The sequence below is a fragment of the Onychomys torridus genome, chromosome 7, assembly GCF_903995425.1.
Source record: "Onychomys torridus chromosome 7, mOncTor1.1, whole genome shotgun sequence".
NCBI classification, from domain to species: Eukaryota; Metazoa; Chordata; class Mammalia; order Rodentia; family Cricetidae; genus Onychomys; species Onychomys torridus.
The window spans coordinates 103,141,235-103,165,352 of NC_050449.1; the positions used below are offsets into that span (position 1 = coordinate 103,141,235).

The 24,118-nt window shown below is 47.6% G+C and overlaps 1 protein-coding gene across 4 annotated transcripts in view; it reads left to right on the top strand.

Moving 5' to 3' along the window:
- Ccdc12 (coiled-coil domain containing 12) overlaps positions 1 to 24,118 on the top strand; it is a 58,465-nt gene that overhangs the window by 2,008 nt on the left and 32,339 nt on the right. The window contains exons 3-4 of one of the 4 annotated variants that reach the window (XM_036191790.1): positions 208 to 404; positions 959 to 1,863. In XM_036191790.1, coding sequence (XP_036047683.1) covers positions 309 to 404; positions 959 to 1,378 — 516 coding nt within the window. In that variant the 5' untranslated portion in view covers positions 208 to 308 and the 3' untranslated portion in view covers positions 1,379 to 1,863. Of the gene's footprint in view, positions 1 to 187; positions 405 to 958; positions 1,864 to 24,118 lie in introns of those variants that run through there. The other 3 variants (XM_036191792.1, XM_036191791.1, XM_036191793.1) reach the window with 3 other exon arrangements.

Consider the following 24,118-nt stretch of genomic DNA (forward strand, 5'->3'; position numbering starts at 1 on the left):
TGGGTGGAGGTTCGGCAAAACCAGAGCAATCGACTCACTCTAATCTCTTCCTCTCAGGTCTGATTCTACTTGCTTTCTTACTGATCAGTGTTGGACAAATCGAACCTTAACGCCTTTCCCTGACTCAGCCGGCTCACTCGCTGTACAGGTTGCTCCAGAGCAAGGGGCGTGTCCTCCTGTAGCAACTCAGCCTTGATTGGTTTTCAGGGCTTCCGGCTCTCCATTCGCGTCCTGCGATTGGCCATAAAACATTCTTCTACTCACTGGGCCTGCGCAAAGCGGAGAGAGAAGGCGGGGCCTCGGGTAAGATGGCGGCGGCTGCTGCCGGTGTGGGCCGCCTTGAGGAAGAGGCGCTGCGGCGGAAAGAACGGCTGAAGGCCCTCCGGGAGAAAACCGGCCGCAAGGTGAGGGACGTGGAGTGAGAGCTGCAGGCATGGAGGCCAGCGTTCTGGGTCAGAGTGGGAGAGCTGAGGACTAGGGAAACACTTTATAGTCAAGATGCGCGTGCGCGAGAGAGTAGCGCATGCGCAATAGGAACGGCGCCGGACTCCGCGGCTGAGATAGGCCTGTCTCTAAGCCCAGGGGCGGACCTCACGCATGCGCTTTGGGCAGTGGTCCCCGCGGGACAATCGAGATGCGGAATCCGTGCGAGTTGTTGCAAGGACAACTTTCAATTTTTTTTTTTTTTTTTTTTTTTTTTTTTTTTTTTTTTTTTTTTTTTCCCCGAGACAGGGTTTCTCTGTGTAGCTTTGCATCTTTCCTGGAACTCACTCTGTAGCCCAGGCTGGCCTCGAACTCACAGAGATCCGCCTGCCTCTGCCTCCCGAGTGCTGGGATTACAGGCGTGCGGCCGACAACTTTAAATTTTACATGCTTTGGGGGTTCGCTTTTTCTTTTCTTTCTTTGTTAATTTTCTTTCTTTGTTAATTTTCTTTCTTTCTTTTAACCTTTTTGGTAGCCCCACCGGCCCGGCTTTTTGTCACCTGCCCACCAGGCTTGGGTAGGACAGCGATTGACTTTGTGCTCCGGATGTGCAGCCGGAGTCGATCTGGCAAAAGTCCAAACGATGTCTGGGTGGACTGCAGGGAAAGAAGGCTCCCTTTTCTTCCCCATCTTGGCTTACTGTCCTCTTAGTTACCAGATTCGGAAGCACTTTCCTTTGGTTAGCCAACGAGATGGCCTGGATTCATCTCTACTTGCTGGTCTTTGCAAAGAAATGAAGAGGGAGAACTCCGAAATTCACCACCTGTGTGCAGACTTCGGCTGTGTCACTTGGTGGTGTGAGACTCGAGACAAAATGTTTCGTGTTGCTGAGCCTGGTTTCTTTCAGTTCTCCAGTGGAGGAATAACTGCGTTCACTTTTCCTGAGCTATTTTGAAATCTAATAGGGAAAATCGGTAATGAAAGAGCCCAAGAGGCTGGGAGCTGTTGGCTCTGTTGTTATATAGATAAAAAGTGTCCCTCGCTTAATAAAATAAAACAGATCTGCCACTTCCGACTTAATCAGAAACCAGATTGGTCGGTCTCGGTTGGCCTTTGTTTTCTTTTTGGATAACTGTACTATACCTTGTGCTTCGCCGTGGGAAAGCGAAAGGGGAAGTACTTGAGTGCAAAAGCTGGCCAGATGGGCTTCTGCTTTTGTTGGCAGCCTGTGAGAGCCCTGACCCAGGGAGGCTGAGGCTGGACACTAGGCCTCATCTGTCGAGGCAGGGGCTCTCCTCTAACTGAAGTCTGTGCTGTGTTTTTGTTTGTTTGGGGTAGGCTGGCAGTCAACAAGCCTGGAGATCCGCCTGTCTCTGCCCTTCCACAGTGCTAGGGTTATAGGCAAGTGCTCAGCCTGTTAGGTGGGTGCTTAGACTTATACTCAGGTCCTCATGTGTTCATAACAAGCACTCTTAACCACTGAGCCATCTCTCCAGCCCTAGCAATGAGATACATAGACATAAATAGTTTTTGGTTTTTTTTCCTATGGTTTTTCGACACAGGGTTTCTTTTGTGTTGCTTTGGAGCTTGTCCTGGAACTCACTCTGCAGACCAGGCTGGCCTCGAACTCACAGAGATCCGCCTGTCTCTGCCTCCCAAGTGCTGGACTAAAGGCGTGCGCCACTACCACCCGGCTGAGATAAATAGTTTTTTTTTTTAAGATGAATTTTGCTGTGTTGTCCAGGCTAACCTTAAATTTAGGATTCTCCTATTTTATTCTCCCCAAGGAGCTGGTATTACAGGCAGGTGGCACCTTGTCCAGCTTTACATTATTTTGAATTGTATAGCCTTGCAGTAAGTTTATTTGCTGTTTTGTTTGTTTGCCTTTTGTTTTTTAGAGACAGGGTTTCTCAATGTAGCCCTGACTGTCCTGTAGATCAGACTTGTCTCAAACTCAGAGATCCGCCAGCCTCTGCCTCCCAGGTGCCAAGATTAAAGGTGTGCGCCACCACATCCGGCCTGCAGTAAGTTTTGAAGTTAGTTTAAGGTGTGTAACTTAGTTCCTTTACAAGATTGTTTTGGCCCTGAAGGTTCCCTTAAGATTCTGTAGGAAGCTAGTGATGATGGTGCGTGGTTGTTAGCCCATCAGTTGAGAGGCTTAGGCAGGAAGACTGCTGTAGGTTGAAGGCCAGGTGGATGTACATTGAAAGGGACCTTTCTCAAAAGAACAGAACAAGAAGATTCCATCTGAAGTTTAGAATGAGTTTTCCTGTTTTTGTAAAGAGCATTGTTGAGATTTTGTAGGGATTGCCTTGAGTATGTAAATCATTTGAGATAATGTCATCATTTTAAATATGGGATGCCTTCCATTTAACTAAGTTGTTTTCAGTGTCTTCAGTTGTGGATGTTGTCTTATTGTTGTCTTTGTTTTTGAGACAGGATTTCTTATAGCCTGAGACTTGTTTCATACTCACCAAGCAGTAGAGGATGACCTTGAATTTCTAATCCCTCTGCCTCCAACCTCAGTGCTGGTATTATAAACCTGAGCCACCAGGTTGGGTTTTATATGGTACTGGGGACCTTTAATTGTATGCTAGAAGTGACCACTGAAGAGGTCTGGTTTGTTGTTTTGAGGATTTTATCTTTTCTTGGGCCGGGAAGAGCTTGTACTGTTCACGTGGATTTGGGTGTACAATTGTGTTTGGACACGTTTCAATATTAGGTGTCTTTCTTGATTTCATTTCATCTTTTGTGTGTGTGTATATGTATGTAGAATGTGTATGTGCACACGTGTGCATGTGTGTTATGCTTTTGGAGACCAGAGGTAGACATCGAATGTGAGGGTTTCTCTCACTGAGTTCGTGCTCAGATACTAGCTAGACCTGCTGGCCAGCAAGCTGCAGGGAGTGACCTGGCTCTGCACCTCTGTGCTAGGTTGCAGATCTGTGTAACCATACTTTGCTTTATTGTTGTTACGTGAGTTCTGGGGATCTGAATTCAGGTCCTCATGCTTTCAGAGCATGTGCTTTATTGACTTAGCCAGTTGCCATTTTTTTTTTTTTTTTTCCAAGACATGGTTTCTCTGTGTAGTTTTGGTGCCTTTCCTTAATCTCACTCTGTAGACCAGGCTGGCCTCGAACTCATAGAGACCCACCTGGCTGTGCTCCCGAGTGCTGGGATCAAAGGCTTGTGCCACCACTGTCCAGTTCATACTATTTTTTTTAAATAGTCTCTTCTCACTGAGTCTAGACCTCATCACTTTGGTCAGGCTGGCTGGCCAGTTAGCTCCAAGGATCCTTTCAACCTCTGCCTCCCTCAGTGTTGAGGTTACAGATGTAAGTCACCTGGTTTTTATATGGTTGCATGGGTGCTCGGGATCTCAGAACCCAGATCCTCGTGCTGCACGGCAGACACTTTACTGGTTGAGCCCATGTTCCTAGTCTCCCCCCCCCCCCTTCTTTTTTTAAGTCTTATGGTTCTGGGATGAACTCAGGGCTTTGTGCATGTTAGCCAAGAGTTACATCTCTGAGCTGATTTGTTACTCGTTTACGTACAAGGTGTAAATCTATTCAAATTTTGTTTTTTCATGAGTCACTTTAGATGGTTTGTGTTTCTCTATGGATTTGTACATTTCATCTGGATTATTCAGTTCACTGACACACTGGTTGCTGTTTAATTGGGTTAAATTTTCACAGTCTGACTTCAGAAAGTTTTTGGCTTAGTTCTAGAAAGTTTGCATGTGGGAATTGTGTGGCTTCTGCGTTAGAATCAAGAGCTCACTATTGGCCCTTGGAGTATTCTCTCATTCTCTTTCAGAAGTAGGGCTAGAGAGATGTCTCAGCAGTTAAGAGCACTGGCTGCTCTTGCAGACGCCCGGGTTCAGTTCCCAGCACCCACATGGCTCCTCACAACTGTCTGCAACTCCAGTTCTAGAGGATCCAATGTCCTCCCTCCTCTGGCCTCCACAGGTACTTAGTGCATGTGGTACACTCCATGCATGCAGGCATTCACTCATACATATAAAATTGGAAGAAAAGAAATCTAAAAGTAAAGTAGAAGTAGCTGTAAAGCTTCCATCTTGACTCAGAAGTTTTTGCCTTCTCCTGGTTTGTTTCCTTATCTACAGGCTCTTTTGGAGGAAGTGGAGGGTTTTGAGACATGGTGTCCATGTCCTTGGCTAGCCTGTAACTCAGAGATCTACCTTCCTCTGCCCACTAACTACCGAAATTCAAAGGTGTGTTGCAACAGGCCTGACTCTTTCTGTAGGTTCTAGGGTTTTTTTGTTTTTTGTTTTGGTTCTGGGTTTTTTTGTTTTTTGTTTTTTTTCCTTCCGAGACAGGGTTTCTCTGTGTAGCTTTGCACCTTTCCCTGAACTCACTTGGAACTCAGGCTGGCCTTGAACACACAGAGATCCGCCTGGCTCTGCCCCCCAAGTGCTGGGATTAAAGGCATGCGCCACCACCACCCGATGGTTCTAGATTATATCCCCTCATTCTTTTCTTGATTAGAAAGGGAAGTTAGAATGTTTTTTCCTTGGTTTTCAGTTTGTGTGACAGAATGTTTGGTTTGATTCTAAAGGGGTCACTGGAGCTGGCAGTCTGTTCCTAAATTAGCAAGATCATATACTGAGTATACCATTTGCAGGCTTCAGGCACTGAAAGTTTAGCAGTGGGGGAAGCCGGCTGTCCCAGTTACCTTCTGTTTGGCTGGGGAGACAAATACTAAGTGCATTGTGTCTAGCTGGAGATAGCCCTGTAGGGGGGAAAGAGGAAAGGAGATGGGAGTTCCTGGAGACTCTGGTTTTGGCTGTGGCGCTTCGTTTATTATTAAATACACCAGCGCTTTCAGAGTTAACTGGGTGAATGTGTCACCAGCCCAGATTATCTTATCTGCTCTTGATGACAACCCGATAAGTCAGTGGGAGGAAGGTTTTACTGTTAATTTCTGGGTGGAAGCTCAAGCTAGTAGAGGTTATAGGTCATGTGCTCAAGATCACATGACTGAGACCAAATGAGCACTAGAGGAAGGAGAGACCCTGAGAACAGAAGATAGCTCTCTGTTGTTTGGTTGGTTGGTTGGTTAGTTTTTCAAGACAGGGTTTCTCTGTGTAGCCCTGGCTGTCCTGGAACTCACTCTGTAGACTAGGCTGGCCTCAAAAACTCACAGATCCTCCTGCATCTGCCTCCTCAAACCCAGTTGATGATAACTTTTTTACACACTGAATTTTTACCTTTATTTTTTGTGTTACTGATGATCAAATTTAGATCCTCAGGCCAGTTAGGCATTCAGCACCACTGAGCTGTGTGTTCCCGGCCCTTTCATTCTGAGACATGGACTCGTTAAGCTGGCTTTGAACTCATTCTGTAATCCAGGCATACCTTTTAATTCATGATCCTCCAGCCTCAGCCTCCTGAGCAGCTGGGATTACAGACCTGTACCACCAGCTCCTCCTCCTCCTTGCCGACTTGCTGGGATGTGATACACATGAGAGTTAGTTTGGGAACTCCTTCCTGTATAATCTTTTCTTCTTTTGTAGTGCTGGGGTAAGCTCATGTCTTATGCATTCTAGCCATTACTCTACCATTGAGCTACACTCCTGTGTACTTTCTGATATGTCCTGGATGTTTTGAATTATCCAATCTTTAACAAAAATTGGGTTAAGGAGATGGTTCGGTGGGCAAAACATTTGAGGCCCCGAGTTCAAATCCCCAGAACCTATTAGTTGTCCTAGTGCTTCCAGAGTGAGGTGAAAACCAGAGGATCCTCAGTTCACTGGCCAGCGGCCTGGTGTACACAGCACTGAACAGCATCTAACCTCTAGTGGTACACCTGTGTGTTCACATGCATGCATACACACTCCACAAAATAAATACATATTCAAAAATGTCGGCTTCTGCTGACCTCCTCTGCCTCTAGCTTGCTCTAGGAGTACTGGATTATAGGCATGTGTGGTGATATTTTGTTTGTGCTCTAACAAATAAGGCTTGCCTGGAGATCAGAATGTGGAGCTAGCTCTAATTAACCATAGAGGCCAGGCAGTGTTGGCACACTTTTAATCCCCTCACTTGGGATCTCATACCTTTGATCACAGTACTTCAGAGACATACATGCCTTTAGTCCCAGCACTAAGGAGGTTGAGACAGGAAGTGACGTGGCTGGGCAGAGAGAGGAATATGAGGGGGAGGAGGAGAGAGGAGCTCACCTTTTCAGGGGGCGGAGGCAGGGACTCACCCTTTCAGGCTGAAGAGTTGGTGAGGTAAGAGGTGGCTGTGGCTTGCTCCTTTGTCTCGCTGATCTTTCAGCATTTACCGCAATATCTGGCTCTAGGTTTTGGTTTTTTTTTTTTCCAAGACAGGGTTTCTCTGTATGGCTTTGTGCCTTTCCTGGAACTCACTTGGTAGCCCAGGCTGGCCTCAAACTCACAGAGATCCACCTGGCTCTGCCTCCCCAGTGCTGGGATTAAAGGCATGCGCCACCACCATCCGGCTTGGGTTTTTATTTTTAAGACCCATTAGGTTTCGCGCTGCAGGCATGGGATTCCACATCTGGGATTCCACATCTGGCTTTTTTTTACTTGGGTTCTGAGACTCAAACTCAGATCATCAGGTTTGCATAACATCTGTTTTTAATGTGCTGACCCAGCTCCCCAGCTCCTAGATTTCAAAAAACTTTTCAGTTGTGTGAAAATGACGCACATTTGCATCACTTGAAATTGTATTTCAGAGTTTGAATTTGGATCATTTTCAAATTACCTGTGTGTGATATGATCTTCCTGTCAGTCTCTCTCTCTCTCTCTCTCTCTTTTTTTTTTTTCCCCCGAGACAGGGTTTCTTCTCTGTGTAGCTTTGCGCCTTTCCTGGAACTTTATAGACCAGGCTGGCCTTGAACTCACAGAGATCCACCGCCTCTGCCTCCTGAGTGCTGGGATTACAGGCATGCACCACCACTGCCTGGCTTTTTTTTTTTTTTTTTTCAGAGCTGAGGACTGAACCCAGGGCCTTGCGCTTGCTAGGCAAGTGCTCTACCACTGAGCTAAATCCCCACCCCCTGATCTTCCTCTCATAGTGCTGGGCACTACAAGACACAGCTTGTGCTGGCCCGTTGTCCACAGAATGACTGCAGGGAACTTGTGTTTTGTAGCTACCACCACACTGCAGCCACTAATGCCAGCCAGCCTGTGGCTCACCACTCTGCAGCCAAAGGGAGAGGGTAGGCTAAGATGGCTTGTACATAGCAGACGATTTGAAGGTCCACTGGCAATGAGACATGCAGAAAACAGCTGGCTGCCAAAGCCACGCAGAATGTGCCTGTTACTGGAGATGTGTCAGCGGGTACCGTGGCACTCAGTGAAATGAGACGCTGTCAGAAGTTCAGTGAGCTGATTTGCTAACTCTCAGCATCTGGTGTAAGAAATTACTTCAGGACTTCAAAACCAATTTGTACTTCCAGAGTGTAAACTATGCTTTGCAGATAAAATGGAGGCAAATGAGGCCTTTTTGGCCAAACCTCTTTGAAGATATCAGTCTGTGCTATTTGTGACAAACCTCTAACCATTATCCCAAAAGATATTCAGTTATCATGTAAGTGGAGGAAAAGCTTAAGAATCCACAGTAGAAGCCGGGTGGTGGTGGTGCAGACCTTTAATCCCAGAACTTGGGAGGCAGAGGTAGGCAAATCTCTGAGTTCGAGGCCAGCCTGGTCTACAGAGTGAGTTCCAGGACAGCCAGGGCTGTACAGAGAAACCCTGTCTCGAAAACAAACAATAACAAAAAGAATCCACAGTAAAGGGCTGAAGAGATGGCTCAGCAGTTAAGAGCATCTGTTGCTCCTGTGGAGGACCTGGGTTCAGTTTCTAACTCCTACAGGGAAGCTAACAGCCATCCGAACTCAAGTTCTAGGACTCAGGTACCCTCTTCTGACCTGAGAGCACCAGACATATGTGGTGTACACACATGCATGCAGGCAAAACACTCATATGCATAAAATAAAGTAAAAACAAGCACACATTGGAAAAGGGAAAGAAGAAAGGAGGCTCTAGCCTGTCCCGGCTTCCTTTTTCCTGCTTGTCCCCATCTTCCTTTCTGCCACATTTGTGTGTGTGTGCTAGACTGTAAAACACGAAACGTGCCGTTGGCTCTTTCAGTTGTACGAAGTTGATGGGAGGTTGCATAATCATCACTACTGTTTCCAAAGCTCTTACCGACTTTAGCAGAAACACTACACCTATTAGGCAATAATGCACCATTTCCTTCACTCCAGCTCTAATTTCCCTGCTCTAGAGACTTCATTAGATAGTAGATATCCTGTTGTGTTTGGCTTATTTTGCTTAGCATAAGTCCAAACTTTCTCTTTTTAATTATTGTTTTGTATTATGATGGGTTTAAGGTGTGTAGGGAGGTCAGAGAACAACTTTATGGATCTGTTCTCTTCTCCCACCTTTATGTGGGATTCAGGAATCAAACTCGGGTCATCAGTCTTGCACTGTAAGAGCTTTACTCTTGGGGTTGGGGATTTAGCTCAGTGGTAGAGCGCTGGGTTCGGTCCTCAGCTCTGGAGAAGAAAAAAAAAGAGCTGTACTCTCTAGGCCATAATATAAGCCTAGTTGGCACAGATTTTCAGTGTTCATTAATATTGTGCATCAGGATTTTGGTTTTTGGTTTTTCAAGACAGGGTTTCTCTGTGTGTAGCTTTGGAGCCTGTCCTGGAACTCATTCTGTAGACCAGGCTGGCCTTGAACTCACAGAGATCCTCCTGCCTCTGCTTCCCGAGTGCTGGGATTAAAAGCGTGCACCTCCACTGCCCGGCCCGATTTTGTATCTTTTTAAGGCTAAGTAATAGTACGCCATGTGGATATACCACATATTTTGTGGGTTTTCATCACTGAGGATTTAACCCAAGCTAAGCTTGCAGTCTACCACAAAGCTTCACCCCACTGACTCCGACTCTCTCATTCTGTTACCCATTAATCCAGTGATTTGTTGTTGTTTTTGGTTTTTTTGAGACAGGGTTTCTCTGTGTAGCCCTGACAGTTCTGAAACTCACTCTGTAGACTGTCAGGCTTGGCAGGAAATACCTTTACTCATGGAGCCCTCTGGTTCCTTCTCTGAAGTTCTTAAGTAACATTTTTCCCGCCTTGATCTATGTGAGAGGGTGTGTGTGTGTGTGTAACTATCCCTTTCCAGTGAGAAATCACTCTGAGCACTTAGAGATTAATAAAGGAAATACTCTTAATAATAGCACTCAGCTGGTTCTGACTAACACACAAAAGGGGAAGCAGCCTCCTACAAAGAATGTATTTATATAGGCCTTCAGCTTATACATCCCACACTGGCTGTCATCCCTAGACCTCTTTCAGGCTCCTAACAAGCTTGTTTAGTGTACCTCTCCGTCTTGAATTATATTGCAGGCAGTGCTCTTTTAGTTGAATTCTACCTTGTATAACTTAGTATCTCCTAGTCAAGTCAGTAGTTCATGATTCCAGTTTCTCCTATGTCAGAAGGACAAGTGTCTACATTCCTTTGAGTTAATTTCCCAGCCCACAGTGGCCTCTTGTACAACATGGTAAGTGGGGAGATTGGGAGGAAGTGTGGACTGTCTGTTCTCTGCAGATAAGACCCCAGGAGGCCCCTCCCTTAGGGAGGAAGTGCTCCACAGTTTCCATTTCAACCCTTTGATATGACAGTGGACTACAGGACTAAGCACTGGCTGGGCCTGCACCTGCCAGTTGGGAGCCCTTTGACCTTTAGCACCTGTCCCTTGATGGCTCCCAGCAAGCAGTCCTTGACAGGTCCTTCAGTGAGCTCCTCCTGGGTGGGTTGGTTTCTCCCATCATTTTGTCCCCGCCCCAACTGTAAGCTTATTATAATGTAATGGTATTGAGTTTGGAGCGGTCCTGAGATTATGGCAAGTGCAGACAGACAAGATTTGGAGTCACATTGTGTTTTGTATATTGTTAGGCACACAGCTCTGTGTGGAGACACACAGCTTCCTGTAAACTTACAAAGCACTTCCTGGTGAGCCAACCTGCTGTGACAGGTTTGTGAGGGGCATGGAACAAGAAGCTCAGGTGCTGGATAACCAGGGTCCTGGAGGGGAAATGATGTTGCCTGATTCTAGTACCTGCAACTCCTGTGGGAGGTGGCCGCCATAGGGCCCCAGTGCTGCCTAAAGCAGGTGTCTGTGGTCAGCCAGCCCTGGTGGACAGCTGGAAAGTCCAAGCACAGTGTTGTTGTCAGAGAGAGTCATGCTGAGTCTGAGGCCACTTAATGGAAAGAAGAGGTGAGCTGTGGAGTGGGAGGGGAGAGGAGATGGGGAGCTGGAAAGGAGAGTTTTCCAGGGGAGCAGTTCAGAGGTGGGAGCGTTCAGGGACACTGTCTGTTCCTGAAAGTGCTGGGGGATCTGGTGATCTCATCCTGTTGGAGCCAGGATTTCCAGCTGGGAGGGCAGCCAGCTTGGGCTTTCTCCTCTATTGTAGTTGACTCATTTTTTTTTTTTTTTTTGCATTCTTCTAGAACTTCCAAGCTGAATGGATAGGTAAGCAGCAGTGGATGGATCTCTGTGGCTCTCTTTCAGTGCTGTCTAGCAGGGCAGTGTGAGGCCACTTTGTCCTCTTTTGACCCCTTCCTTGCTTGGTGTCCAAATGTAGTCACTGTAAAAATGACTGACTTGACACAAACACCCCATGGCTGTTGGCTTTCTGGAGCATTGGGCCTGACTTGGCTGCCTCTTGCTTCCATAACGTGGAGAGAGACCGACCAGTGGTGTTGCTCCTAGTCTTTAAGGGTTGGATGTGACTTTGCAACCAAGGGCTGATTGACAGCTTGTAGACTTTCATCAGCTCCTAGACTATTGCTGGAGGACTGAGCAGGGCTGTTCAGTAGAACTTTATGTAGTGATGGTTATCTGTAGTCCCCACTGAACCCGACCCATAACCACAAGCCCCATGTGGATTTTAGCCCTTGACATGTGGCTAGTGTGAAATTCAGTTTTAGTTAATTTACATTGAAATAGCCATCTGTGACTCCTGGGTACCTTATCAAACAGTACACCCCTGAAGCTCTAGCTCAATGCATAAGAACCATATTTCTACCTGAATCCTGTTTACTAAGATTTGGGGGAAGAGAGAGGCTAGAAGCCCAGAAGGTCCCCCAGGCCAGGATTTGGAGAGAAGACTTGAATTAAAGCGTCCATCTTCCTGGCTGGTACCTCCGGCAGATGACAGCCCCAGGCCTCCTCTGTGTACTCCCTGAGAGTGGAGTACGGTGGCTGTCATCTGCACACTTAGATGACTCAAAGCACAGAGAAAGGGACCAGTGCCAGGGGAGAAGAAGGCGCTCTCTGACCTGTGGGTAGTGAGGAGGCCCCTGGCCAGTGTGGTGGGCTGGGAAAAGGAGCAGTCGAGAGAGGAGAGGGGGTAGAGAACAGCACATGACGCATGCAGAGTCTGACTGCTCTGTCCCTCCTGTGCCTCAGTCAGGTGTCTCAGCCACATCCTCATGCCCAGCAGCCTTGGTGCAAAGACAGCCCAGGAGGTTGTCCTGAGTTGGCAGCCTCTTGCCGTTGGGCAGTCATAACATTTGCATAGCCATTTAAGGCGCAATCTCACCTTGTATTCAGTCCCAGAGTTGGATATTAGCTCACTCGTACTTACCAGCCCACGAAATCTGGGGCTTAAAGAACCTTCCACGGGGATGCTTACTGCTATCCCTGTATTGTACCTTAGGACCTGGCTTCATATTCTTCTCCCCTCCTTGCCTCCAGTGCTTAGGTATCTGCAGTCTGCGGTCCCCATGAAAGAATGTTCTGCCCTTGTGAGCAGAGATTGTTATCAGGCTGCCTGGTTAGCACAGGCCCAGTGTGTAGCAGAGATAGCATGGGTATCAGCGCCAGGCAGATCTGGCTTAAACCTCAGCTCTGCTCACCATAGCTCTGAGACCTTGAGTCAATTCCTAAAGCTCTGCCTACTCCCCTTATCTGTAGAATTGGGATGTGGCTTCTACTCTCATTGGTAGCTGGGGGATAGAGACAATGGAGGCTACAAGTGTCTGGCACTGGGCTTCTCATAAACAAGGACGTCTATCTTTTCTTCCTCTCCTCTTGAAAGGGGGGAGCCCAGGTAGCCCTCTAGCCCTCTCTGCTAGGTGCTAGTGGGTTGAGCTGGCCTTGCTGTGACGGAAGCACAGACCATGGCTTTACTCGTCCTAGACCTAGTTCCTTGAAGGTAAAGTTCATTTTGAGGGCAGTATGTTAGTTAAGAAGAAAGGAAAGGACTGGAGACTGGTTAAAAACATGTACTGCTCTTGCTGAAGGCCAGAACTCCATTCCTAGCACTCACATTGGCAGCTCACAGCTGCATGCAATTCTAGTTCCAGGGATCTGATACCTACTTCTGGCCTCCACAGGCATCATGTACACATGCACACACGTGCACACACATGCGCAAACACAACTTTATTAGAAATAAAGGTTTTTAGAGAAGGAGGACGAAGAGAAGGAGGAAGGAAATCCTGGTGTCTCACCTTCCGTTCTTGCTAAGTCTGTCTTTGTCAGTGAGGTTCTCAGACCTGAGATCAAGGAAACAGAGAGAACCTTGTGGGTGTCAGCGTGGGGCTCCATCAGCACCTGTTGATGAGCCACCACTGACAGTTTGGATGGAGTCATCCTCCCAAGGGTGTATATGTGTGAAAGCAAAGTACCGGATGAGTCAGAGTTCAGACTTACCTGTGTGTCAGGAGCATCCGGGAAGACAGTTTGCAGCTCTTCCCAGGCCCTTCCTCCAGCCTCCTGTTCTGGCCTGATGCACACTTGGACACCTGATATGTTTGTTCTCCAGGTGGCCTGGTACGACATTTTTCTAGGACTCTGTGATAGCTCCCTGACATTCTGTTACTGGATGAAAATAGCTTCTTTTTCTGGAACAGTGGCCACCCATCCTAAAGCAGCCACTAACTGGTGTTGACGGAGCACCAGCTGTGTGCTCAGCCTTGGGCTTGTACTGTAAACCAGATGGCCTCCCTGTCTCGGTTTCTATGGGAAGTTTGGAGAGACTCAGCAGGGAGGGCGGTAATGTCAAAGACTGGATACCACTTCCAGGCTTCAAAGACCTCCGTGCCTCTGGGGCAGGGGTGGGTGTGGGCCAAGGGACAGCATCTTAGGATGAGCTTGTCTTGTCTGGGGGTCAGAAAAGTCCCTGAGAGGCTGGGGTTGTAGCTCAGTTGGTAGAGTACGTGTCCAGCACTAACAATGTCCTGAACAGTCTGAAGCTCTACCCAAAATCAGGTGTGGTAGCACACTCCATAATCCTGGCACTGGGGAGATAGAGGCAGGAGTACCAGACAGGGAGGGCTGCAGAGTCAGGTGGGGTCTAGAAATGGATTTTGGCAGGACGTGGTGGTAGGGGAGCTCGCTCCTGAGTTTTTTCAGAGAGTATGTAGGGAAAGTAGTGTTCAGGCCCTCAAGGTTCGATGTATCAGAAAAGTCGGAGCCCCACTAAGAAGTGAGCGTCCTTTCCACTTTGTGAAGGCCTTACTGGCCCCAGCTTGTGAGAGCCACTGATCCTCAGGAGATGTAGGACCATACTGAGAGATAATGCCCTTGTAGACTGGCTCTGGGCTTGCCTAGTATTAAGATGGTAGTGGCCTCATATGTCCTTTTATAGTCATTTTTATATGTGAGCTATTGAGAATTTAGTTCACTTATTCATTAGGGGCATGGGCAGTGAGATGGGTCTTGTTTGTAGTTCAGACTCACCTTGAACTTACTATACAGCCCAGGCTGGTCAGTTCCTACTGCTCTGGATTCCCAGGTTGGAGGAATACGGAATTTCCCGCTATTCCCACTTTTTTGGTGTTGCTATACAGCTATGTAATGCAGGCTGGCCTCCCACATGCTGGGATTATAGATGTGTTCTACCACGCCCACTTTATTCCCAGTCTTGTACACTAGTGTATTGGCAAACATGTGTACACATATATGTTGGTAGGTTATATACCTTCCAAGGGATATAATTATAGGTCACAGAATATAGGACAGATCCTGCCAGACTCTTCATTAGCAGCGTGAGACTTTCCTCTAACACCCAATGCAGTAGATCTCTTTCATGATAGCTTGCTGTGAGGGAGGAAGTAAAGTGGGTCCCTTTGCGATTCAATGATGAACTATCTTTCCACAATTTACGGGAAGGACCTGAGGAGTCTTCTTTTCCCAGCCTCCTTCTCCAGACATGTCTGCTGTCTCGCCCTGGCTGGCCTAGCACTCATTGTGTAGACCTTGCTGGCTTTGAACTTGAAGGATCCCCTTGAATCTGACTGCTGAGTGTGAGTGTGCATAGTTATTTGCTACTACCTGGCTTGCCCCTCCCCTTTTTTATTGGATTACCTGACACTTTTTTTCCTATTGAGTCCAGAAATGAGGGGCAGGGTGTTCTTGGGGTTTGGGCCCAGGACCCCTGGAATACTGGGCATACTGGGCAACAAAGCACTCTGCCAATCACTGGGCACCATCTCCAGCTGATTTCTAGGAACTCTTTTTTTTTTAACGACTGAGTTTTATTATTTTTTAATTATGTGTAGTTAATGTGTGTAGGTGTAGGCGTGTGAGTGCAGGTGCCTCCAGAGGTCAGAGATGTTGGGTCCCCAGAGTCATAGTTCTGAGCTGTTGTGGGTACTGGGAACCAAACTTGGCTCCTCTGGAAGAGCAGCTGCAAGTGCTCTTCTTAATCGCTGAGCTCTCTCCCCTCCGTCAGGGATTTCTAGGAACTTTTTGAGTTCTTTTTTTAATGTGTTTTTTAGTTTTTTTATTTAGATTTTTGTTTTCCTTTGAGGCAGGGTCTTACTATTTAGTCCTGAAACTCAATATATAGACCATCCTGGCTTTAAACTCACTAAAAATCTCCCTGCCTCTGCCTCCCAAATGGTAGAATTAAAGGACTATACAACCATACTGGGCTAAAAAGGCATTTTCTTCTGGAGATAAGATCTCATGCAATCCAGGTTGCCAACTCTGAATTTATTGTGTAGCCAAAGATGACCTTGAATTTCTAATCCTCCTGCCTCTACTTGCTGAGTGCTAGGTGCGGACCAACATACCCAATTTACACTGTGCTGAGGTTCAAACCTTGTTTTTTGAAGCAGGGTCTCTTATGGGACCTGTAGCTCACCAATTAAACTAACCTGGCTGTCCAGTTAGCTAGCCCCAGTGATCTGCCTTTCTCTGCCTTCTCAGCACTGGGGTGGCAGGTGTGACTGTGTCCAGTCTGTGTGAATGCTGGCTTGGATCCAGGTCCTCTTGCTTACATGACAAGCACTTTACCAACTCAGCTGTCTCTCTGGCCCCTTTTTCAAGTAGTCTCATGTATTACTTTTCTCTCCTAGTACTTCTTTTGGTCTCTTAAAGAAATATATCTATAGCTAGGTCTTTATTTCTTTTTTTTTCTTCCTTTCTCTCTTTCTTTCTTTTTTTGTTTTTGGTTTTTTGAGACAGGGTTTCTCGGTGTAGTCCTTGCTCTGTGGACCAGGCTGGCCTCCCGAGTGCTGGGATTAAAGGTGTGCGCCACCGCCGGCTGGCTGTGATGATATTTTTTACGTTGTCCTGGAAGTTTTGTTGTTTGTTTTGCCTTTCACCTTTAACTGTTGTATGGTGTGAAGTAGGGATGGAGTTTGGGGGTTTGTTTTGTTTTCCTCCCCTTGTGGGTGAGGTTGACTCATCGCAGTCTTCAATCAGCAGTTGAGTTTTGACTGCTGGTTTGTGTTGGTTTGGTGGTGGTGGTGTTTGTTTTTTAGTTTGTGACAGTGTTTCACTAGATAGCCAAGGCTGGCCTTGAACTTCATCCTTTTACTTTAGCCTCCGAAATGCTGGGATTACAGTCATGTACCACCATGCCCATCTTGGGCAATGTGTTTTAAATGGTCATTAGCTTGTCTCTGCAGAGATCTGAATCAGTCTGGTTATTGACAATGTCTAAACAGGCACTAGAATAGGCTGTAGGCTCAGACTGTAGCTCAGGTGGCAGAGTGCTTGCCTAGCGTGCACAAAGTCTTGGGTTCTTTCCTTAGCACTGTAGAACATGGGTGCTGGAGCACGCCTGTAATCACACAGCTGGGGCAGGAGGATGAGGAGTCTGCAGTCATCCTCAGCTATACAGCTAATTTGAGGCCAGCCTGGATTACATGAGATCTTGTCTCCAAAATGAAAATGCAGTTCATGTAGTTGATTTTTTTATTTCCAGGCAAAAGACATTCCATGTAGCATCTTAAGCTTCTGAAGAATACCTCCCCACAACAAACAGCTGTGACACCCCCATGCTCCCAGCTCATTTTTAATTCGAGTATGCATGAATATACAGCAATGTATACTCCATACCTTCTCCCTACATGAGTGCATCTTGTACCTCACACTTCCTCAGCCCCAACAACACTGTGTACTCCAGCTCCCTACACAAATACTTTCTCCTCACTCAGCACCTCCCCCCACCACACTCATACTCTGTTTACCCCAAATATCCCCACACTTACCTCTAGCCCACACCTACCACCTACACATCCAAACCCTGCACACATCCCCAGCATACACAAATCCCCATGAATACTGCCTCCATACCTCCAGCTCCACCACCCCCTCCCTAAGTAACAGAGGGCGTGGCCTGACGATGTGTCTGTTGTATGGGATGCCCCCCCCAGCCTTGCCTTTAATCTGGGTCCTCTAGCCTCTCTGAGATTTGCTTTGGAGGGAAGCAACAGCATGTTCTCTGGAAAGAATTCCAAGAAGAGAACCAATCGTCTCAGTAACAAAGCCCCTTCGGGAGTCGTATCTACATTCCAGGGCTGTTTTGATCCAGGGCTCAGAAGAGCTGTTCTGTCTAGAGAGAACACGTTAGGATTGGAACAATCGCCCCTCCAGCCTTCAGTGTTCTTAGGGCAGGGCAGTGGCTGGATTCCTTGCATCTGGCCAAGCTGTCCTGTCCTGGGTCCTAGAGCTGTGATAGGCAGGTCCTTTCTCCATAGGAAGTGAAAGTGAGTATATGCTGAAGTCACTCCTGTAAAGCCCACTGCCAGTGGGGGCTGGGGGCTGTCATCGTGTTTTCTGTTGAGTACCACGGTACACTGTGCCAGGGGCTGGAGGTTGGGGAGGCTAACCCTGCACACCCCCAGTTACCATCCAGTACACTACTCGATTCTGTGGAGGGTTCAGAAGCCATTAGCATACAGGAGGAGGGTGGCACTTAGACGCAAGGGCTACCTACATGTAGGTAGAAGCTTCTGCAACAGTGTGGGTGCATGTACCCCACTTTTTCTCATCAGTTGGCTTACAGGTCTTGTCCTCTTCTGGGGTCTTTGTCCCAGGCTGTGTAACTCAGCTTTACCTGGCCAAGGGACTAGAAAATACTCGAGATATTGAGTGGAAGGCATGGAAGAGGAGGAGGGGCAAGAACTGGGCAGGTGGAGTGGGAATCTCTTGACTCAGGAAGTCTCTTCCCACCTCTGTGTCCCTTGTGTGGTGTGACCTTCCTGGCTTGCACTCAGTTTTCTGTATGCAGTTAGAATCTTCAGATTTGTGTCATCCCCAGGACAAGAGCAGACCTTTCTCTCTGTGACAGTATGAAGGGATGGGACATGTGTGCTGGAATATATTTAGGGGTTTGCTTTGAAAGATACACATTTAGTGTGCGTGTGTGTGTGCATGCGTGCGTACGTGCGTACTTGACGGTGGACAACCTGCAGGATTCGGCTCCCTCTCCCATCATATGGGGTTAAACAGAAGTGATGGCTTGGCAGTCAGCACCTTTGCCACTGGCCTCTTTTGGGGGTGGAAGGAGACTGGATGCTGTGCAGGTTGGCCTTAAAGTCATTATATAATCAAGAGTAACCTTGAAGTTCTGATCCTCCTGCCTGCTGAGATTACAGATGTGGGCCTGACCCTAAATGGAGAGGTTAGTTAGGTGACCTTGGGACAAGTGTAGGAGGGTGCCACTCTGGAAACGTAGGCAAGAGTGTCAGGCTCTGCTGTCTCCATGCCTGGGGCTTGGTGCCTGTTGATTCGATGACCTGTTCTGTTCCAGCCACATCACAGACGTTTCCTCATGTTCCTTCCCTCAGAGTTTGTCGTTACTTTGCAGTTCAAGAAATTGCAGCTCTGAACCAAAAACTCGCCCAAGGTCCCACAGTAGACAGTTCTCAGAACCCTGCCAAGCCCTCTTGCGGTCTGGCTTTCTCAGCCCTTCAGCTGAGCATATGAATTAAAAAGTTCTGCTTCCCAAGGAAGCCTGAGTGTAGGTGAGGATCGTTTAAGTAGTAGTTCCCGCAAATAAATGTGCCAGTTTTGGCTTGTGGTTCAAATGGCTTAATTAGGATTTTATCACTTGTAGATCACACCAGAGAGGAGACAGCTGTCTTCCTGTCTCAAACTGTGACACTGAGAAGCAGCTGACCAGACCTGGGGTTAAAATAGCTTGTCGTCTCCGAGGAGTCTCAGCACAGTTTGTTGTGGAGACTTGCCTGGCAATTGATGCGAATTTTGCTTTTCAGACTCCGGGCTCTGAGAGTGTTCTGCAGCGTCTGTCATCCCACTGACCACAGGGCTGATTTGGTTGACCTGGCTAGCTACTTGGATGTCCGCTTCCTCCTGGAGCGTAGCCTTCCCAACAGAGGCGGACTAACTATTCTTTGGTGACGGGTATATAGGTAGCTGTGTGCCCGCCCCCACCCTGCCCCACTTCCCAGTGCCCTAATCTCCAGACAGGCTCAGAAACTCAGATGCCTGATGTTGGGGCTTGGTTTGAACTCAGTTCCATGTTAGAACAGAGGGAATGGAATGATTATTACCTGCAGGCTGGGTAAGGGTCTTGGCTTGCTGTCAGCAGCCAGCCTTTGTGGTAGCCAGACTTGGAGAACATGCTGGGATCACAGAACACTGCACTGTGAACTCCCGGCAGAGCACCTCCATTTGTAAAGTCGGCTCTGGACACAGCACCTTGTCCTTGTTTCATCGCTGACTCTCCACCCCACACGGTCGTTGCTGGCAATGGCCGTATGTAAACAGAGCACTTGTTACAAGCAACAGAAATCAATGCTGGCTGATTTTAAATGAAATCAAGTATTGTGTATTTTATTTAAAGATTTGTTTTTTACTGGCTGTGGTGGCATGTGCCTTTAATACCAGCACTTAGGTGACAGAGGCAGACAGATCTCTGTGAGTTCAAGACCAGCCTGTTCTACAATAGTGAGTTCCAGGCTAAGGCTACAAAGTAAGACCTTATCTTTAAGGAGGTGGAGTGTCGCCATGTAGCTTTGGATAGCCTGGAACTCACTAGTAAACCAGGCTGGCTTTGAACTTGAAGTCACAGTGGTCTGCCTGCCTTTGCTTCAGTTTCTATTTTTTCGTTACCTGCATTCCTGTATTGTTGTGGGGGGTATGTGCATGTGAGTGTAGTTGCCCTCCAAAATCAAAAAAGGCATCAAGTCCCCCAGAGCTGGAATTACAGCCTGTGAGCCATCTGACATGGGTGCTGAGAAACAAATTCAGGTCCTCAGGAAGCAGTGTGTACTTGTAGCCTCTGAGCCTTCTCTCCAGCTCCTGTACGTGTTTAAAAAGAGAATGTAGTCATGCAAGTCTGTCATCCCAGTACTTTTGGTAGCCCAGGTTAGCCTCCAACTCATACCACTGAGGTTGACCTTGGCCTCCCGATCCTCCTGCCTCCACCTTCTAGGTGCTGGGTTTACAGATACTTGGCCACCATTTCCAACCCTTGGAATCCATTTTGTTGTAGCTGAGGGGTGTCTCTGCTCTCCCTCTGCAGAGTATCACTCACAGTTCCCAGTATTGTGTGGTATATGGCCAGAGTCACTTTCCTATTATTGCAAGATATGCTGGGACAGTGAGTATGGGACACTTGAGGTTTCTGTAGTATACACTGGGCCTCTCTTTTCCTCTCTGCTCCAAATGACGTGGTAAGGTAGACGGAAATGAGCCTGAGGTCCAGCCAGTTTCTGCACTTCTCTTGCTGTGTATTTTGTCTGAAACTACTGTACCCCTGGAGGAGACATTACATCATGTAAGTGGTTTTTCTCTTCTCATCCTGCCTGCTGTGTCCAGAGCCCACTGTGGTGACCACAGTAGCCCTTAGACAGGTGGCCACTTCCTTCTCTGGTTCAGCTTCCTGAAGAGGGATGTACTCTGACTTAGACTTCTTAGCTAGTCTTGTGCTAGAGTGAGGTCCTGAGAGTGGGCGGGACATTGAACATGCTAGTTCCCAGCTCTTGCCCTGAACCTTCTCATTTGGTAGGTGCTGTTTATCACACGTTCTCGTAGCTGCTGGCTGTAGTTCCTCCTGAGCTAGATAATATCTGAGGCCTTTGCAGTGCCACAAGTTGGTGGTTTTCTTTTCATTTGGTCTGAGAATGGGCCGTGGTTGTAAATCTTGCTATTGTACAAGTATTCTTGTATTCTGAAAGCATGATACAGTCAGGAAACAGCAGTAAACAGGCCAAGCCAGCCTTTATCTGCTGGGAGCAGTGAGTTAACAACCAAGTACCTTAGTTGTCCTGAGCCAGGTTGTTGGGATAGGATAATCCCAGATCACTGTTATGTACAGCATCTAGAGAGCTTGGCATGTCCACAAGTGAAGTGTGAGCAGATGTGGCAGCAAGTGCACTGTGCAGCATGCATTCAGACCCTGGAGAGGCCCCTCTGCTATCCTTGAATGGCTCTTCTGACCCACATTGAGCTTGTTGCTTAAGTGGCATCAACCAGTGACTTATCCTTTCCTTCCTGGCTCTTGTTAAATGTTCTTAATAAATACCACTGTTTACATTGTTGCCACCTGTCTGTCTTCCCTCTTCTGTCCAGCAGGACCTTCCCAGTATACCTGTGTCTTTGGAAATTGTCTTTTCCCCTCTGCCTGGATATAGGATTCTGCCTCATCATACCGTTCTTTCCTGTGACCCTCATGATCCTTGCCATGCCCACTTGGGCTCCAGGTGGATGTGGGCTTCATCCTGTCTGGTTCCCACCATCCCAGTCCCCTGTGGTGTTGATGCCATGTAGTGATTATACACTTGCCGTCTCCTCGACTGCCCCAGCTCCAAGGGCAGCAAGTTCACCTTGGTTCCTGCCTGCCTTCAGATAACAAGACTCAGGCACATGGGTTTGGAGTTGACTGGACTGAGATTTTCTTAAGGAAAAGCAGACTTGCCTTGTGGACAGTGCAGTGCTTATTTAAAAGTCTCGGGCCAAAGTGACTAAAGATCTGCAGCCAGCCGGCGCATGGCAAATGTGGCTCTGGCGGGTCTGGCCCTCCCCCATCCCCTTCCCTGCTAAACCATAGATTACATTCCTACAGCTAGACACCAAGGTCTGTTCCCTTATTTGGCCACTTCCTCCTCCTGAGGCTGACCACCAAGGTCTGGCTATCAAAGGATTGAAGTCCAGCAATCGGAAGCCCCTTTTTGGCTGCCCTAATTATAATCTGTCCACTCCAAATTAACCAAGTCATCCCAATATAGGGTTCCCCCTTTTCCCTTTATAAACTGCTGTTTGCCTATGGACCACATCTGTCTCTCCTCTCTATCCAGAGGCAGTCCTTTGTCCTTCCAGGACACATATCCTTTCTCTCTCCCTTGTTCCCTTCCCCTTCTCCCTCATCCTCTGTCTCCTGTCCTTGTCTCTTATTCTCTACCCTTTGTCCCTCTAGGGCAAATACATCTCATTTGTGCTGAGAACTTGGTCTTGGTGTGTCCTGTGCAGACTCTGGTCTTTTCAGTGAGGGCAAGCAGGATGAACTTCAGGGGGAATCATGAAGCCAGACAGTGGGATCACCACAGTCTTACACAGGTGTGGGCTAGTGGAGCTTTGTCAGTGGTCCACAGGGAATAAAACTGGGGGTTTTAGTTTGTGCTAGGCATTAAAGAAGATGGAGGCATGCTGTGGATGCCAAGAGCCCTAATGTCCTAGCTGTGGTGTTGGCTGGTGGGGTGGGGGTGTAACTGCTCATGTGTGAGGTTAGAGGTCAACCTATTTTAAGAATCAGTTCTTTCCTTCATGGGATCTTAGAATTGAACTCAGATCATCAGATTTGTATGACAAGTTCTTTTACCTTGTGAGCCATCTCGTCCTGTTTTTCTGTTTGTTTTGTTTTGAGATAGAGTCTCTTGTATCTGAAGATAACCTTCAATTCTTATGTTTGATTTTCTTCCTTTTAAAAAAAAAAAGATTTATTTTTTATGCATGCAGTATTATGTTGGTGTGTATGAGCGTGTATGTCTGCAGGCCAGAAGAGGGCACCAGATGTCATTACAGATAGTTGTGAGCCACCATGTGGTTGCTGGGAATTGAACTCAGGACCTCTGGAAGAACAGCCAGTGCTCTTAACCTCTGAGCCATCTCTCCAGCCGGACCTTTAATTCTTGATGTTCCCATTTCTGCCTATTTCTGAGATTATGGGCATGTGCCATTCATATCTGGTTTATGTGGTACTTGATATCAAACCCAGAGCTTCTTCCTTGCTAGAAGCACTCTGTCAACTGCTCTACATCCTGTTTTAAGTATTATCCAGGAGGGACTTGTGCCACGTCATGCATGTGGAGGTGCAGGGACAACTTGTGCAGATGTCTTTACTGCATATATCCTTTTATGCACCCTGTTTCGACAGTTGATTCTGTTTGGGTCACAGATGCTGTTGAGGTTGTTGCCTCTGTTGCCTGGTGAGTGAAAGTTTTTGGCACCTGTCAAGGAACTGTCTGGGAGGACCCAGAAATGGTATGAACCAGCAGAGCTGGCTCGGATGCGTATGGGCAGTATATGGGCATCATCTGCAGGGCCATGAGGTTTCTGGGTCCTTGCTTATCATTTGCATAGGCTCCCAGGATGGTGAGAACTGGAGAGATGGACCCCCCCTCCCTCCTGAGTCCCGGACACTAGCTAGGGCTTGTGGAAGAAGGGAAGCCCTTGTGCTCTCCAAGCCTGGCCTAGGAATCAGCTTACGTCACCAGAAGCAGAGATTCTGGGTGGCTGCACCAGCCCCACACTGACCAGCTGACTCTTGCTGGTGACCCCGGCTGTCTACCATGAAGTAGGGAAGAGGTCCCAGGCACCTTCTCTCTTGCCACATGAAGCTGTCACACAATCCAGAAGTCTTGCAGCCTGCAGCCTCCGCAGGGCTTTGTGATTGGCTTACTAGCACTTGGGCTGAGAGTACATGAGGAAGGCCTGGCAGTTAGGAGCTCGCTCTACAGCAGAGGTAACCCTTCCCCCCCAAGATAAGGGGAAGTGAGGTCAGGTGAGAAGGTGGGGAATGATCTCATTGTTGAGCATCAGTTAGCATCTTAGCTGAAAATTTTAGCCCTGTGTAATGGAGGTGTTCATGCTAATTTAGGAGACCAGGCCTGCAATGTGGCTGCTGGGTCTGCTGCTGTGTGTAGTCTAGGTTACAAAGGGCATATGCAGGCCTCAGCCAGCCCTCTCTCTGTGGCCCGGCAGTGCTAGGGGTGAAGGTGCTGTTGAACTTGTAAAAGGTCCTAAGACACTGACTAGGCTTTTTGGGGTCTGTTCACCAGCCATGGCCAGGAAGCAGTTTAGGGTTAGTATGGTCAAGATAGCCCCTTGCAGCTGGATTTCTTGATTGCTTTTGTTTTTTGGTAAACTGTTTTGACAGCAGAATTAAAATGGAAATATGTTACACACAGTTGTGTTGGGCAGCTCCAGC